General features: G+C 40.6%; 1 protein-coding gene across 4 annotated transcripts in view; it reads right to left on the bottom strand.

The window, feature by feature from the left end:
* Positions 1-15,350, bottom strand: part of EPHA3 (EPH receptor A3) — a 309,035-nt gene that overhangs the window by 76,039 nt on the left and 217,646 nt on the right. For 3 of the 4 annotated variants that reach the window (XM_053308875.1, XM_053308878.1, XM_053308877.1), the window contains 2 exons: positions 6,149-6,273; positions 1,863-2,025 (listed from right to left, as the gene is read on the bottom strand). In XM_053308875.1, the coding sequence (XP_053164850.1) occupies positions 1,863-2,025; positions 6,149-6,273 (288 nt within the window). The remainder of the gene's footprint in view (positions 1-1,862; positions 2,026-6,148; positions 6,274-15,350) is intronic. The other variant, XM_053308876.1, reaches the window with a different exon arrangement.

Raw genomic sequence — 15,350 nt, 5'->3', positions numbered from 1 at the left:
CAGGCCATTTAGTTTATTTAATTCTTTTCCTTTATTTATTTGAATACACAATCGCTCCCTCTTTGCAGTTATGAAGCCCACAGAGAATGGAGTAGGGGTGTGCTGAACTGGTCTATGATTGAGTCCCAGCAAAAGGGGTCTGGTCCAAGATCAAACTGGAACGAACCCAGTTTTTCTGCAGAATGGTTCGAGCGCCTCAAAGAGCAGTTTGAGTGCCTGTAAAGGGAAATCCGGTGAGGATTCCCCTTTGCTTCCAAAGGTAATAAAAGGTAGCAGGGGAGTGGCGAGAGAGGGGGGCACTTTAAAACTAAAAGAGAAGGTGCCTACCAGAAGGCCTGCATGGCACTCCCCCTATTCTCTCAATGGTGGCAGCACACAAATGGCCTCTGTGCATACTCAGAGGAAGTTTGTGCCACCACCACTGCTGAGAAGGTGGGGGGAGCACTGTGCAGGGAACGATGCAAAGTAATCCACTGTCCATGTTGTGCAAGCACAACACTTCGGCAAGCTGACAGAGACTGGAAGAAATTGTGCAACTCTCTCTTTCAGAAAGAGAGAAGGGCCTTAAGAAAAGCCCTGCTGAGTCAGGCCAAAGTACACCATTGGCCCATCTAATCCAGCATCCTGCTTCATACAGTGGCCAACCAGGTGCATCCGGAAGCTGGTAAGTGGGGAAAAAAGAGGGCAACCACCATCTCCCATTGGTGTTCTCTAGCACTTGATCAGATGCATGCCAGCTCTGATCCTATTGGAAACATAGAGCTATCCAGGCTGGTAGCCATTGACAGCCCTATCCTCTATTGATTTTTTTTAATGAACTTGAGTATCTGCTCAGATATATGACCTTCTTGCACGTGTGTATCTTTTTTTGTTGCACTAGTGCCTGTTGGTCTGTGTGTCAGCCGTTGTAAGGTAGATCATTATTAGTATTGATCACCCACTATGTGAAAGTTGACAGAAAGTGGCTTGCCTAAGGCAAATCAGTAAATTCATGACTGAGATAAGGTTTGAACCAGGGATTTCCCACACAGGCCATTCTTTTCACCACTATGCTGTACTGGTGTTTTGTACATATGTGTGTTTATATGCTGAGTTACTGAAGTCACTTTGCAAGTGAAATTAATTATATAGAAAGTTGTCATCTGGGATACCATTTGTATTTGACTAGAATTGACAAACATTTATTTCCATTCTTGATCATCCCACTGGTTGATATCCAGACTTACGAGGCCTATGTGCAACAAAGGAAGTACACACACATCTGCTGCATTCCAGAGAAAGGCAACATGGGTGGTCACACAGGGAATTTTGGCCAATCTCCCCTTCCCTCTGAAGTTCTTTGTGACCTTCCAAAATATGTCCCTGAGGGATGTACACTGACACCCCATTAATGACTAGGGGGAAACTACTATCCTTAGAGTTAATGAAATGAGTGCACCAGTGGACTTGGGAGAGAGAGATAAAAAGAGAGACAGAGATTATGGTTTGTTTTGGAGTCCATAAGTTTTAGGGTCCATAAGGTCAGTCAACAATGTCAGAATATTATGACACTGCAGATCTTTTAAATTTCTTTCCTGGCAGGAGTTGCCATCTAGAACAGGATTAAATTTAATTCTGGAAGCATAAATAAGATATGACAGGAGAAAGCAGGAATACCACCTGCACTATTTTATGGTATATTTCTCATAGCATGTTTTAAAATAATGACCAAGTATAAAAATTTATAGGCATGTTAGCCGGAAAGGCAGATCGTAAATACAAAATCACATTTGTTGAACTAGAGAGGAAATAAAACTAGGCAGCCATATAATTTTGAAATTGTGCAGGGAAAATATGTAAAATCAGTTGTTCCAAATACATACAGTCTGGGCTGGTTTCAAACTCAAACTTGCGACTGTTGGTTCCATATCCCGCAGCCGTCCGGGCTCTGATTTGAAAAACGTAAGTGGTGTCTGGTTTGAGGCCACTGATGGTAACATTGGTACTTCTTGCTCTCAGAATGGTGTAACTTGTCTCTTGTTCCTGCTTCATGAGAATAAAAAAATTGCCACATTACAACCCAACATACTCAAAGCCAACTGGGATGGCAAATTGTCTCATTAGCATTTGCATAATAATTCTCATCTACATGATTCTGTCTGTGTAAACATTTGGGGTGTGAGTTAATTGTATTCACATGTGTGTTATCTTCCTTTGCCAGAACAATGAAAGAGATTCTGTTGCTGATGTAATCACAGATGTCCATTCTGGGGATTGTATTTGAGCATTATTATTTTTAAATATGGTACAATGAATTTTGTCAGCTGAAGTCCTTGACAACAGCCGAGGTGATCAGATGGTGGCAAGCTGGTCCCAGATAGAGGAGAAAAAGCATCTCCCTTGCTGGAGGAAGAACTGAACCCAATTATGAGGACTGAGAGCAGGAGGAAGCAGACGTGTCCTGATCTGCCATAGCCCTCTGTCCTTTGCCCCCTCACAGCTACCAGACTGTCTGGAAGCAGAATGCTCCCCAGAACTTCTGCTTCCTAAGCAACTATTGGGGGAGAACTGAGCAAGTCTAACTTTTGTTAACAGTCTTTTGAAATGTATTTTATGGTGCAATTCTAAAAATCGGATTACTTTCAGATTAATAAAGTTGCCTTCCGTTGAGTCAGATCAATCGTCCATGTACATTAGGAGCTCCCATTGGAGCCCATGGCAGCTTTCCTCCCAGAACAACTAGTAGCTGCAGCGAATATTGGGGGTAAAAGTGTCCAAAACACCCAAGCCCTGGATGATTCCGATCTAGACTGGGACCTTGCTTGACTGCTATTTAAATTAAAAGAAAACACACAGGACCAAACGATGCAATTAATGTTGCATTTGGCTTGGTCCTCAGCATTACCATTAACTTACTCCATCTGCTTACAAAATATAAGCACACCTGTTTTCCAGGCTTTTAACTGAAATTAATTTTAAATTGTTTAATTGTTTTTATCCCGTGAGACTGTTTTACCTTTTAATTCTGTGAAATTGTTTTGTTTTTATTCTGTTTTATATTTTTTGTGTTTTAAATTGTGTACACTACCTAGAGATGCACATATCAGGCGGTTTATAAATATGGTTAAATAAATAAATAAATATCATAAGGTAAACTAGTGTTTTTTTAGTGAATCTTGATTACACTGTAAAAAGTTGATTCCTAATTGCTAGAAAAATGACTTAATTTCATCAGCAGTCACAGAAGTAATATTCTGGGCTTGGGGGTGCCATATATTGTTTGCATAAAGTTATCTTTTGCTGAGTAAGAGCAAATGTTGACTTCCTAAAACGACTGCTGGTTTTCTACCCACTCATCATGGAAAAGTGCTGAATGGTGAAACTCAACAACTCTCATTCACAAGGGTTCATGTGAACTTAGTTTCTGGACTTCAGTTTCTGTAGTTTTCATTAACTAAATACTGAAAAATAACTGAATTCATAATGTTTTCATAGCTATTGCAAAAAAACCCAAAAAACCAAAAAACCCAGAAACCAGCTTAGCATCTGGTTGCATTGAGAACATAAGAGTTCTGGCTTTGGGTTACCATATGAGGTATTTTTCAGGGGTGAAATTAAGCATGAAGACCAAGAAATTCCTCTCTCTTCTTAAGTTGGATCATCACAAAGTAGGGAAAGATGAGGGGATTGATAAATTCATATCACACACCCCATATCTTCAAAGAACACTACACCTATTAAGCCCCCTTATCTTCCACACATCTGCACAGTTTCACTAGTTTGTAGACAAGGAGGTAACATTCACACAAGGTAGGAAGAAAATGTGGACAGCTTTTCCTCCTACCTTGCTTCCTTCCACACAATCACTTCTACTCAGGTTTTCCTCCTACATTGCTTCCACACAACCAAAAATTGGGAGCATACACAGCCTCCCAAAGTGGGCTGAACACAGTTCTTCATTGTGTGGAAGACCTCAGTTTTTAAATTGTGTGAATGACCTCAGTTTTTGATTTTGTGAATGACCTCAAGGAATTACAGACTGGATAAGATAAGTGGCATACAGGTACAAATGGCCTGATAAGTACGGGCTGGGGCTCACTACATGCCTGAGTGGTCATTTGAATAGGCCCTTAGTGTAAGGTAGAGAGATTTTGAGCAGATTTCATAATAAGTGGAGACCCATCATCTTTAGTACACTTCACATTTTGGAGATTGGGGAACAATTAGTTCTGACGTTTCTCTAGTAGCTGACCATACCTAACCATAGTTAGAATTCAAATTCTCCATTATTCTTGAAAATCATAATATTATGTCAGAGAAATGTCTGGCATGATGACAGAGGAAGATAACAAGTTTTAATATTCCCAGAGCAATGGGATGGCCAATACAAATGTCATAATTTTGTGAATATGAATGACAGCTCAACTGTCATTTCTAATTCAGGCTATCGCTTTAAAGAAGAAACTCTGTGTTCATATAAGGGACGTATTGCTTATTTTTAAAGCTTTACTAACCAGCAATAATTTTTGAACACTAAGTGTATTTTATGCCAATTCGATGTTAATATTAATCCAACTCTCCCAGTATAACAGCCTTGAAGTTTATTATTAATGGCACAGAAGCGGAATTTTAGAAATACAGGACTTTATCCATTTTTAAAAAAATAATGGAAACCTATGCTAGGCAGAGCTCTAACAAACACTCAAAATGTCAGTAGATTAAATATTTTTTCTTTCTTAGACCTTTCTTTTAGTTCATCTTTTCTTCCCCAGCATGGTAGTTTGTGGATAACATAATCTATATAGTGTAAAATAATAAAATGCAATCTGCTTGAGAATTTTATACAGAGGCTATTCCGTTCTCTATCTGAGAGTGAAACATTGAGCGATACAGAATAGGGTTGAGCTGCTCATGTGGGGTGCTGGGATTGAGGCTGATCTTGGCACTGACTCCCCTGGAAGTATGGACTTTTAACCCAGCCTATAACCTGGTGAGAGGGTGTCTAATCCAAGTCTGGGATTGCCCTGGCTGCATGCAGATTTCATTTTATTTCTTCTCATGAGATGGTCCATTTCCTCCCTCTGAATTTATATTGAGTTATAGGTACAGAAGATCCAGTGCAGAAAACAACATTTGGTTGTTGTGAGGAGAAATTAAAGTATGTAGTACACTGCTCTGGGCTTCTTGGAGGAAGAGCGGGATATAAATGCATGAATTCATAAATAAATGCATAAATAAATAAATAAGGCTGAGAGCCAGCTGGCCTTACAAATTACTGCTTACATAACTTTAAAGTTGTAGGAATAATTTCTAATAAATATCTCTTTCAATTAATATCTAAACTTATGCAAACTTCATTTTATATGGAGATCACAAACAAATGAATTAGATTTTTTAAATTACTGCATAAATGACAATTTCACATTACAACAATCATTGCATGTTAAAGATGTTCATGTTCTTTTGATCTATATTCCCAGTGTATGCAATTTATCTCTACGTAAAAAAATATGAATCTTTCGAGCATGGGGAGTTACCAAGGGAATTATTATACAGCGTTGGAAGGACAAATTTACTCCTAATTTGCAATTGTGGATAACTGATATGAATATTTGAACTGGTTCTTTTTCAGAGAAGTAGTAAAGAAGAGGATTTCTTAGCAATTTGGTCTAAATTTAATGAACTGTTCGCACTGTGAGCAAGTATTTTTCAGATAAATTATGTTATATATTATATTAGTTCTTAATGTTTTTCTCCCCCACCCCCTTTTATTATTGTCTGTTATTTTTGGTTATATTTTTGGTTATAATCTTACATTGTAATAATTTACTTTTAAGAGGAAACAAAATTGGACATTTATAGAACAGGTGATATGCTGATAATAAGCTTCCCAAATTGATGCAGTGCATGCATTTATACCAGGAGCTTAAATAAAAATTCATTTTATCAGATTGTGCAACCTATGATACATCTCAGAATGTAAAAACATCTTACTCATAGCATTGCTAGCTGAGCTTATTGTTAAGAATCTGGATGTGAATTTATAAGCATGTTTTTACATATCTTTCACATTCCTTTTCAGGGTTGTTGGGTTTTTTTAAGCTTAATTCTTTCTTTGGCTGAACTAAAGCAGGCCCACTCCCCTGTCCCTTTTGCCCTGCCTTCCCACCTTTTCGTAGTACTTGACTTCGTAGTCCAAGATGATCCCGTTAGGATGTTCAGGTTCTTGCCAAGACAGAGACACACTGTTCCTGGATGTCCGGTCTTTTCTAATTATTGTAATAGGGGATGGAGCTAGTGTAAGGAAGAAAGAAAGCAAATGGAGTTTATCACTGTTCTAATCCTTGCCAAGAAGGTGGTGTTTCCATTTGAAGGGCTCCTGAGTATAAACCTGGAGCTGTATCAACAGTCAACAGCTGGATTATAGACTTCGTACCCAAGCCTTGAAGCAGGATGGCCTGAAGGAAAATGAGTTAGACTTTCTGTTGCTCGTAGACTAGTGGCAAATGAGCAGATGTTTCTAATCTGCTACTATAATGTAAGCAATGAAATGCATTTGATATATTAAAAAGTGAACCAAAAAAAAAAGAGTACTGCCTATTTATTATGATGTTGCGGTGTTATTATTACCAGATTCTGTAGCTCATTGATAATGTTTTCATATTTCAGGCGTACGACAGGACTGAAATACATTATGGACAAGGAGTCCCAGGAGGTCCATTGTTAATAATAATCAGTGTACTGCTGAATGTATCACTTTTTGTGACATTCTCTGTGGTTCCTCCCTTTATCCATCCCCCCGCCCCAGTTCAAACTTCTCCCACAGCCTTTTTACAGGACATAATCAAATGTGTGTAGAGGTGTGTGTGTGTGTGTGTGTGTGTGTGTGTGTGTGTGTAATTCCTACAGCACAATTTTCAAGGTATAGGTAATTTTGATCATATCATGAAAACAAGTACAGGTACAGATTAAATTAAAAATAAAATGTTATAAAACATTTATCATTTCAGTTGTCATCATTCATATGGACATTATGACCTGTCTATAAGCTGTATAATATACTGGGTGTATATTTTAAAAGCCCCACCAGTGGGTTCATGTGTTATACCAGAGCTGTTTACAAGAACTTTTATGCTGAGCCAAATAAAAAAAGGAGAGACATAAATGTATGGTTAGATCTTTTCTTGCCAACTTTTGAGTTGTTTCTTCAGCCTTTAGGACCCGTTATTGCAAGACCAGCAAGGAAAGCTACTGAACTGTGTGAAAGATGTTCTCTATGCCTCTTAGGACCTGACATCCCTTGGGGCTGGCATGGGATCTCCAATGAGAGAAAGCAAGAAAAGAAATACAGAAAGCTGAGAACTATACAGAAAGTTCCTCACGGTTACGACGAGTGTGCTGCCCTTTGATTGGGCTATCTGTGCAAGAAGCATCTTTGTGCATTAAGGCAGCCACATAGCTGCTACAAAAAAAATATGTTTCCACACAGTAGGATGGAAGTAGTAGAGTACCCCATACTAGGGATGTGCACGGAACTAGGTGGCCCGGTTTGGTTTGAGTCCAGACTGGACTCGAACCAGACCGGACCAGTTCAGTCTGGCACCCCTCGAACTCCCCCGGTTTGGTTCATTCCGGGGGGTGGGGGGTTTCCAAAAGCTTCCCCCCCGGAAAAAAAAAACTTTTTTAAAGGCACTTAACCCCCTCCAGGGGAGCTGTTGGAGGCAGCGGGGGTGAGGTGTTCCGCGGCTCGACATTGAGCCAGTTCGCACATCCCTACCCCATACAGGCATGGGAGTTGCAGCAATGCATACACTCATTCCGCCTGACTCTGATAATGGAGTGTAGTATCTTCACTGTGGAAGATATTGTGAGGAGGTATAGTGGTGTGGTCCCCTTTGTCCCCTTATGCACGTTGTAGATAACCTATATTTCTATACACATAAAAGGTTTCATTTTCAACTTTTATAACCTTCTGAGAGCTTGTTTTTCACTGAACCACCTGCATTCATGTATTCATATTTTGACTTCATATATCCTTTTTGTACCAATGAGTAAGGTTTACTTAAAATATCCTTCTAACCACCTGAAAAAGGGAGGATAGATAAGATTTGCTCGAAGAACAATATCTTAATTAGGATGTCCTTGGCAGTTGGTCAAGAGTTTGGGTCTCACACAAACTACTGATAAGATGCACCCGCCAGACCATCTTCAGGTGGTGTTAATGAGTCTTTGGCAGTTGTTTAAGTGTTTGAATCTCACCCAAACACTGATAAGGTGTGTGACCAGACCATCTCCAGGTGTTGTTTATGAGTTCTTTAAAAGCACAAAAAGGTAGCAGGACTCTCCAGTAATTTGAACCTCAGCGTAGATCTGGAGTCTTAGGAAGATGCTACACCAGCTGTCTTTAAGTGGGTCTGTCCGCCATAATCTGTGGTTCCTGACAGCTGAAGAGATATTTGGTATATCCTTTTGTTCTGTAATTCTCTTTAGGTGTTATTTATCTCTACCTAATAAAACTATTTGGCATTTACACTGGTCTGAGCTTACTGTCTTCGAATCCCTGAACCTGTTGGACACTGGCTGGCCACCAGTGCCAATAAATGTAGAAAGATCCATCCATATAAACTTTAATTCAGGTTCTGGGAAAAGTTAATAAATCATTAAAAGCAGTGTTTTCCTATCATCTCCAATAACATCTTAAATTCGAGGTATATCAAGTTGGCGAGACAAGGGTAAACAGTCTTATAATGCAGAGAGTTGAAATTGCTTCAAAGAAGTTGTAATAGTTCTTTCTTCTTACGTTCAGTTGCTCATGTAATACACATCTCTCTCTCTATAGCAAATAATGTTAGCCAGCTTATTAAGAATCTGACAGAAATGTATTTTCAGACCTACTTTTCCTCTAAGGGGTAGAGAACACACCTTACAAGTTGCTGAAGTACAGCAGCATTGACTAGCTGACATAGGACATGCTGCACAGCTCTGTAGTTGAGGAAGAAGTAAAACCCTGACCAGAGTGAACATGTTAATAGGAAAATCACTGACCTTTAATCATTAGACTGAGCAACATTCTTGGCTTATAAACTAACAAAGTTTTAAGATACTTACTGGATATATTCTGGAGTCTGAATATCAAAATGTGAAACTCTGCCTCTGTTTTAAATTCAGCATCTCTACATATCACATTCCTCAGAAATCTCATTTTAAATTCAGTGGAACAGAATTTAAATTATATTAATTTTATTTTTATTATATTAATTTTAAAATGATAACATTAAACTTTTTCTGGGCATACATAAGCCATATTGCTCTCCCTTCAAGACACCTGGCTATCCATTTATCAATGTGTGTGTGGGGGGGGAGGGGGGAGTTTAAGGAATGGCTCCAATCACTCTGGATACATGAAACAAGGAAATCACAGAGAACGTGCAGTGTGGACAGCTGCTTCCATATTATAAACTGCAATGAGGAAACTCAGGCAGATAACTTCACAGAAGGGAGAAGGTTGCAGCCTTGACTTATTGACTGGGTTATTGCTAATTTGTTTGCTTCCCAAGTCTCAAGAAAATACAGTATCGGATATAAATATACCAACATTAAAAGGAAGAGCCACACCAACAACAGAAAGAAAAGAAAAGATAAAGGACGCAACCAACTAGATTTTTTATATACTGTGCATCATGCTTACCTATGCTGGAGCAATTTCAGTATCTTTTCTAAACGCATACATATTTAAATATGTATAGAGCTGCAGAGCAACAATATGTCATTTTGTTAACCTGAACCAACTCCTCACAAAAGTGCACGTGCACATGCACATTCACAGACATAGACTGGTATCTTATGTAGGTGGGCAGTCAATGGATAGATGCCCTCAGCAGCTCTACTCCTGCTTCTAAAATGTGAGTACTTGTGTGCATGGGGGGACAATTATCTCCAATCTCCTCTTCCCTGGAAGTGCATTGTGCAACACACAATTATGTTCCTGAAGACTGCGCAGCCCTCAGGAACACTTCGTGCTGCACAGAGCACTTCTGGGGAAAGGGGAGATTGCTGAAAATTGCACCCCACACGCATGCAAGCAATTGTGCTTCAGAATTGTGCTTCATGTGGGGTGAAAATTGCACCCTACATGCATTCAGCAATTGTGTGCAGAGCTTCTGTGGGCATGTATCCTTTGGCTGCATGACTGCAGCAATAGAATATCAGTCAATGATTCATACATGCTCAAGGGCAACATTCCCAACTGTTTCCAAATGTGCGTGCGTTTGTTTTTTTAATGTGAGGAAGAAGAGATGGAAACTAAAGTTGCTCCATTGGGGAATTTAATCAAAAAGTCATCAATAAATACAGTGTGGACACTGTACAATATGTACAGGGGACAGGAAATGCCAGTACACAGGTGCACTCTGGCATTGTACTAGTTGCAGACTATGAGAGCAGATAGATGGTAGAATGTTGCAAACTTCTTCCTCCCACATCCTTAGAGCACATCTCATGGGCTGTGATGCAGCTATAAGATTGTCAGGCATACTAGCTTACAAAGATCCAGCAAGATCATCCAGATCCAGCCATCCAGATCCAGCACATAGAGGACATTTGCAAGAGCCAGTAGGCCACTGTGCTAGGGATGTGCAGAACTGGTTCAGCTGCGAACCAGCTCAGTTCAAGAGGTTCTACTGTGAACCGCTCCAGACCAGTTTGAGAGGGTTCGTCGGCTCGACCGGCCCAGCTTGTGTGTTCAACTGAACTAGTTCAGGCTCCCACAATTTGGTCTGCATTTGGTTCGAATTTGGACCGAACCAGGGCAACTGGTCCATGTACACCCCTACACTGTGCAACAGGCTATCTATCTATATAATACACTAAGGTCGTATGTAGCAAGCTCCACCCCCAGCACAGCCAGGACCAATGAAAATGTGGGAGCTTGTACGTACAATCTTTGTCCGAGGCAGGAATGGTGGGAGAGATGGCGATGACAGGCTGTGGCGCTGTGGCAGAGGGCACTGCGAAAGTTCCTTCCATGGGCCCGCATTTCAGGGCTCTCTGAGAGACTCCCAAAATGGGCTGTAAATATCCTGACCTGTCATTTGGGTGGCAGGCAGGCCCACAGAAGGAGCTTTCACTGCCAGTGCTCCGCTGTCACCCATCCTCTCTGCTGCCATGGGCCGGTTTAAGGTGGGGGGAGGCCAAATCGGCCAGTGGGGAGCCAAGATTAAAGTTTTGCCACCTCCGCTAGCATTCCAGATGGCAGGGGGTGGCTGGGGTGGGGGAAAGGTGGTGCAAGGAGCTGGATCAGCGGCGGGGTGGGTGGGTGGTGTAGACAGGGAGAACTAGCGTGCAAATGCTTTGTGCCAGGCTAGCTAGTTTAACTTATTTTTCTTCCCTCCACTTCTTATACATACTCTGATGATACACTGAATGATTGCATCGAGTGCCACATATCCCCTGGTAAGATGGTCTGCCTCCTGAACCCTGTCTGTGTGTCCAGATCTTCTTCATGGGGTCAGCAAGGGTATATTTTGGGTTGTCAACTGACAACCCAATAGCCCAGCCCCGCCCAGCCCCCCGCCCCATTTCCAGCCAGGTGACAGACAAGAGCACTGGGTTCCATCCTTGGACTTGCCAGAAATCACTGGCTGACATACAGTGCAAGAGTACAAGCAACTGCCCAGGATTGTTGTGTGTATGCAAATGTTACCTAAAACTAAGTTCTTTGTAAATAATGGGCTTACTCTTATGTAACATCATTTGCACATTTTTTGCCTTTGTGCAACTTGCATGTATGCAACATACCCATGCATGGTATGTTAGCCACTGTGCTCTTCTAATGCAGCCATCCTATTCTCTGCCCTGGAGTTCACAATCACTGCTGTTTGCAGTGATGTGTTAGCCTTTCATGTGTACATTGCCTCCGGAGGTGAGACATAAGTGCCAGCTGCAATTCAGATATAGGTCAAAGGCTGGATTGTGTCAATACTTGGAATTCCAAGAAACAACAAACTATTATTAATAATAAAATTTCATTTTACACTACCTATTACTTTGGAAACACTGAAGGGAAGTCTGAGATAGGAAAACCTCCTTTGCTTATAATGTTTTAGATGCAAAACCTATGGAGCATAAAAATTCTTGACTGATAATAAGTTGAGATTTACCTCGCTAAAACTGATTTGCTAAGCAAGATTATTTTAGCGTAACGTACCTTTTCTTCAGCTTAATAAAAATTGGACATACATTTCCTCATTGATTTTAACTTGATGCTTATTGTTTTCATTTGCTACATGAATCACTAGGCTGCAGATGAATTCATTGGAAAAGCCACACTTCTGTCTTGCATATATTGTACACAAGTTACCACACTTATAACACTACCATTGGTGATACTGGTTATATCACATTCTGATGGTTACTAAATGTCCTAATAAAACTGTTGAATGGGGATATATTGTCAGACCTAAAGGAGTTCCAAAGGTCCATATACATGGGAGTGCCCTGTGCTCCCTATTATACTTACAGTAATGTAATCAATCATGATTACATTACCAAAAATATATGTATTGGAGTGCCCTGTAGAACTCGTGTTGAAATGGCTCTTCTTAGCAGTTAGATCATCCCCATGGTAAAGCCAGAATTCTTAATATCTGCAATATGCACTGATTATTCATGTCCAGAGTGGGTTCTTGTTTGGCTATTCTGAAAAAGCATGGATTCCCAAGAAACAGCATTCTCATATGCACTCTTAAGGGCAAGGCTCATGTTACAAGTTGGACTCTTTGTAGTATTTGCTAAGCCTAGAATGAATATTGTGTAGAAAGTTTTGCAGGAATCTACATAACTAGTTTGACTAAAAGTAATGCACAATACATTTCATTATCCTAATAATTTCAGGAAAGTGGCCTATGTGTTCTGCAGTGTTTGTTTATTCATTTATATATACCGCTCTTCATCCTAAGACCCCTACGGTGGTTAACAACAAGATAAAAACAATCTCTCTTCCCTTTTTCTTCCTCCTTCCCACTTTGCATCTTTTGTTCACAGAGTCTTCAGTGAAGATGATATGTAAGTGCTTCATTGCTGCAAGGCGGGGCGGGGCAGCATGGTTAACCTTCAGCTGTCTTTCTGAGGCAAGTTGAGTCAAGGAGACTGCAGAGAACAGGGTCTCACTTAGTGGTCGTGAGAGAGGGGGCAGGCAGAGTGGAGCTGCTGCAATGCTGAAGGTAGGGATGTGCATGGAACTGGTGACTGCCGGTTCGAAGGTGGGGAGGGATAACTTTAAGGGCTGGGGAGGGTGCTCTTAGCCCCTCCCACAGCGTTTCCCCCACCGGCGCTGTCCTGAAAAATGATCAAGATGGAGGGCAGCATACCTCCTTGCTGCCCTGGTGAGTCGCGGACCGGAGGTACCCGGAAGTGCCTGGTGTGTGTGCGCACAAGTTGTGCTCGCTCATGTGCATGTCTCAACGTGCGCACACAAGCACCAGGCACTTCCGGGTACTTCCGGTCCGCTACTCACCGGGGCAGCAAAGAGGTATGCTGCCGCCCCACAGAACTATTTTTCAGGACAGTGCCAGCAGGGGAAATGCAGTGGAAGGCAGTAAGAGCACCTTCTCTGGTCCTTAGTCCCCCCACCATCAAACCGGCTGAATCGCCAGACTTTCAGACTGGTTTGGAGGTCCATAAAGGGCCTCTGAACAGGTTCCGTGCACATCCCTAGCTGAAGAAATCAGCTCTGCTGCTCCTGTGGTTATGAGTGCAGAGCAAGAGCTCACAGGGAACCAGGGATCTAGCTGTGCTGAAGGCTTGCTGTGCAGCCCAGTATGCAGGGAAGGGAATGGGGAAGAGATTTTGTTTCCCTCCCTGCAAAAATTGTTTCCAGAAATATGTCCTGGAGGCCTGGACTAACCAATCCAATTAATCCAATATGAATAATCTTCTAAACCTTTCTAACTCATAGGCTGTTACATTTGTTGGGACCTTTTCACTCTTAGATGTGGGTATCTAAATTTGGCTGGTTATTTATGCATAATCCAGAAGTAAGTTTGATACTATGGTGTGAACTTTGCATTTACCACACAATGAATGAAAAATTAATACCATAGTATCAAACTGATTTCTGGGTTACACATGCATAACCAGCTAAATTTGGATCCCTACTTTTAAGAGTGGAAAGATCCCATCAAATGTGACAGATGAGTTGGAAAAGTGTAGAAGACTGTTCATTCTTGACTAAGTTTAACTATTGACCACACTGCTTAAAACTAAAGGGTTCAATTTGTGTTAAGTGTAAGAGTTTTGATTTTACAAATGTCTTTTACGTTGCTGACATTGATGTATATTTATGGCCAAATATTCATACAAACCTTACATAGAAATGTGTGTCCTATTTCATAGTGCCTCCACATTTTCTAGTTATTTTATGTAACCTTTGAATGAACAATGCTCCAGTTTATCATGCAAATATGTATTCTAGTTACAGTATTGTTAAGATTTTATATTCTGTGGCTGAGGGCAATTTGTAATGAAAATTTGACTATTCCACTTTAGCATGCCAGCCGATGCTTGGCTGGAATATTAACAAGAAAACACTGCCAAAAAGAAAATAAGAAGTACTTTTGGGTGGCCTATGTGAAGCATCTTGGGAAGGGTCTCATAGCCCAATTCACAAGTGACTGATATCAAAATCATAATAATAATTAGTTTCAATGAGCACTAATGGCTTTCCTGTTAGGAGCATCACTGCAGAGGGCCTGGCATAAATAATAGACTATGCTCTCACCTTTATGTTGTGGTCTCAGCAGATTCCATAGGACACATCTGAAGGATGAGAATTTGGTATGAAACTTGTCTTGCTGCCATTGCTTTGTAGACAAATAGATGACTACACTGCATTTATCTCAGTAAGACACCTTTCAGAAACAATGATTTCTCTCAAAAGACAAGCCCTACCTTTTAACAACGAAAAGCAAAGACATTTTGCAATTGAACTCTGAACATTTTGGCCACTGTCCATCAGTTTTCTACTTGTTTATCTGACAAGTGAAATGCCACAGGTGGAACATCTGGCCCAACAATTTCTATAAACATCCTCTCATTATGAAGTGGTGTGTTTGTTCTTAACTACTTCTTTTCCTGAATCTGTGTCAAACAATGGCTTATTCACTTTTTCATAGATGGAGAAATATATGTAATATCTGTTTAAAGAAAACCCCTGTATCTGATTACCTCCTTGCCACAATAAAAGGGGTTGCTATACCATCCACTTGTTATAAAGTTAATTGCTATCTGAATACAGGATATATTATTAAACTAATACTTTATAGTTTTGCATGTTTTTACATGTTCTGATAAAATCAGCAAACATTACAACAAGG

This window comes from Hemicordylus capensis, chromosome 3 (assembly GCF_027244095.1).
Source record: "Hemicordylus capensis ecotype Gifberg chromosome 3, rHemCap1.1.pri, whole genome shotgun sequence".
NCBI classification, from domain to species: domain Eukaryota; kingdom Metazoa; phylum Chordata; class Lepidosauria; order Squamata; family Cordylidae; genus Hemicordylus; species Hemicordylus capensis.
This window is presented reverse-complemented; position numbering and strand designations above follow the sequence as displayed.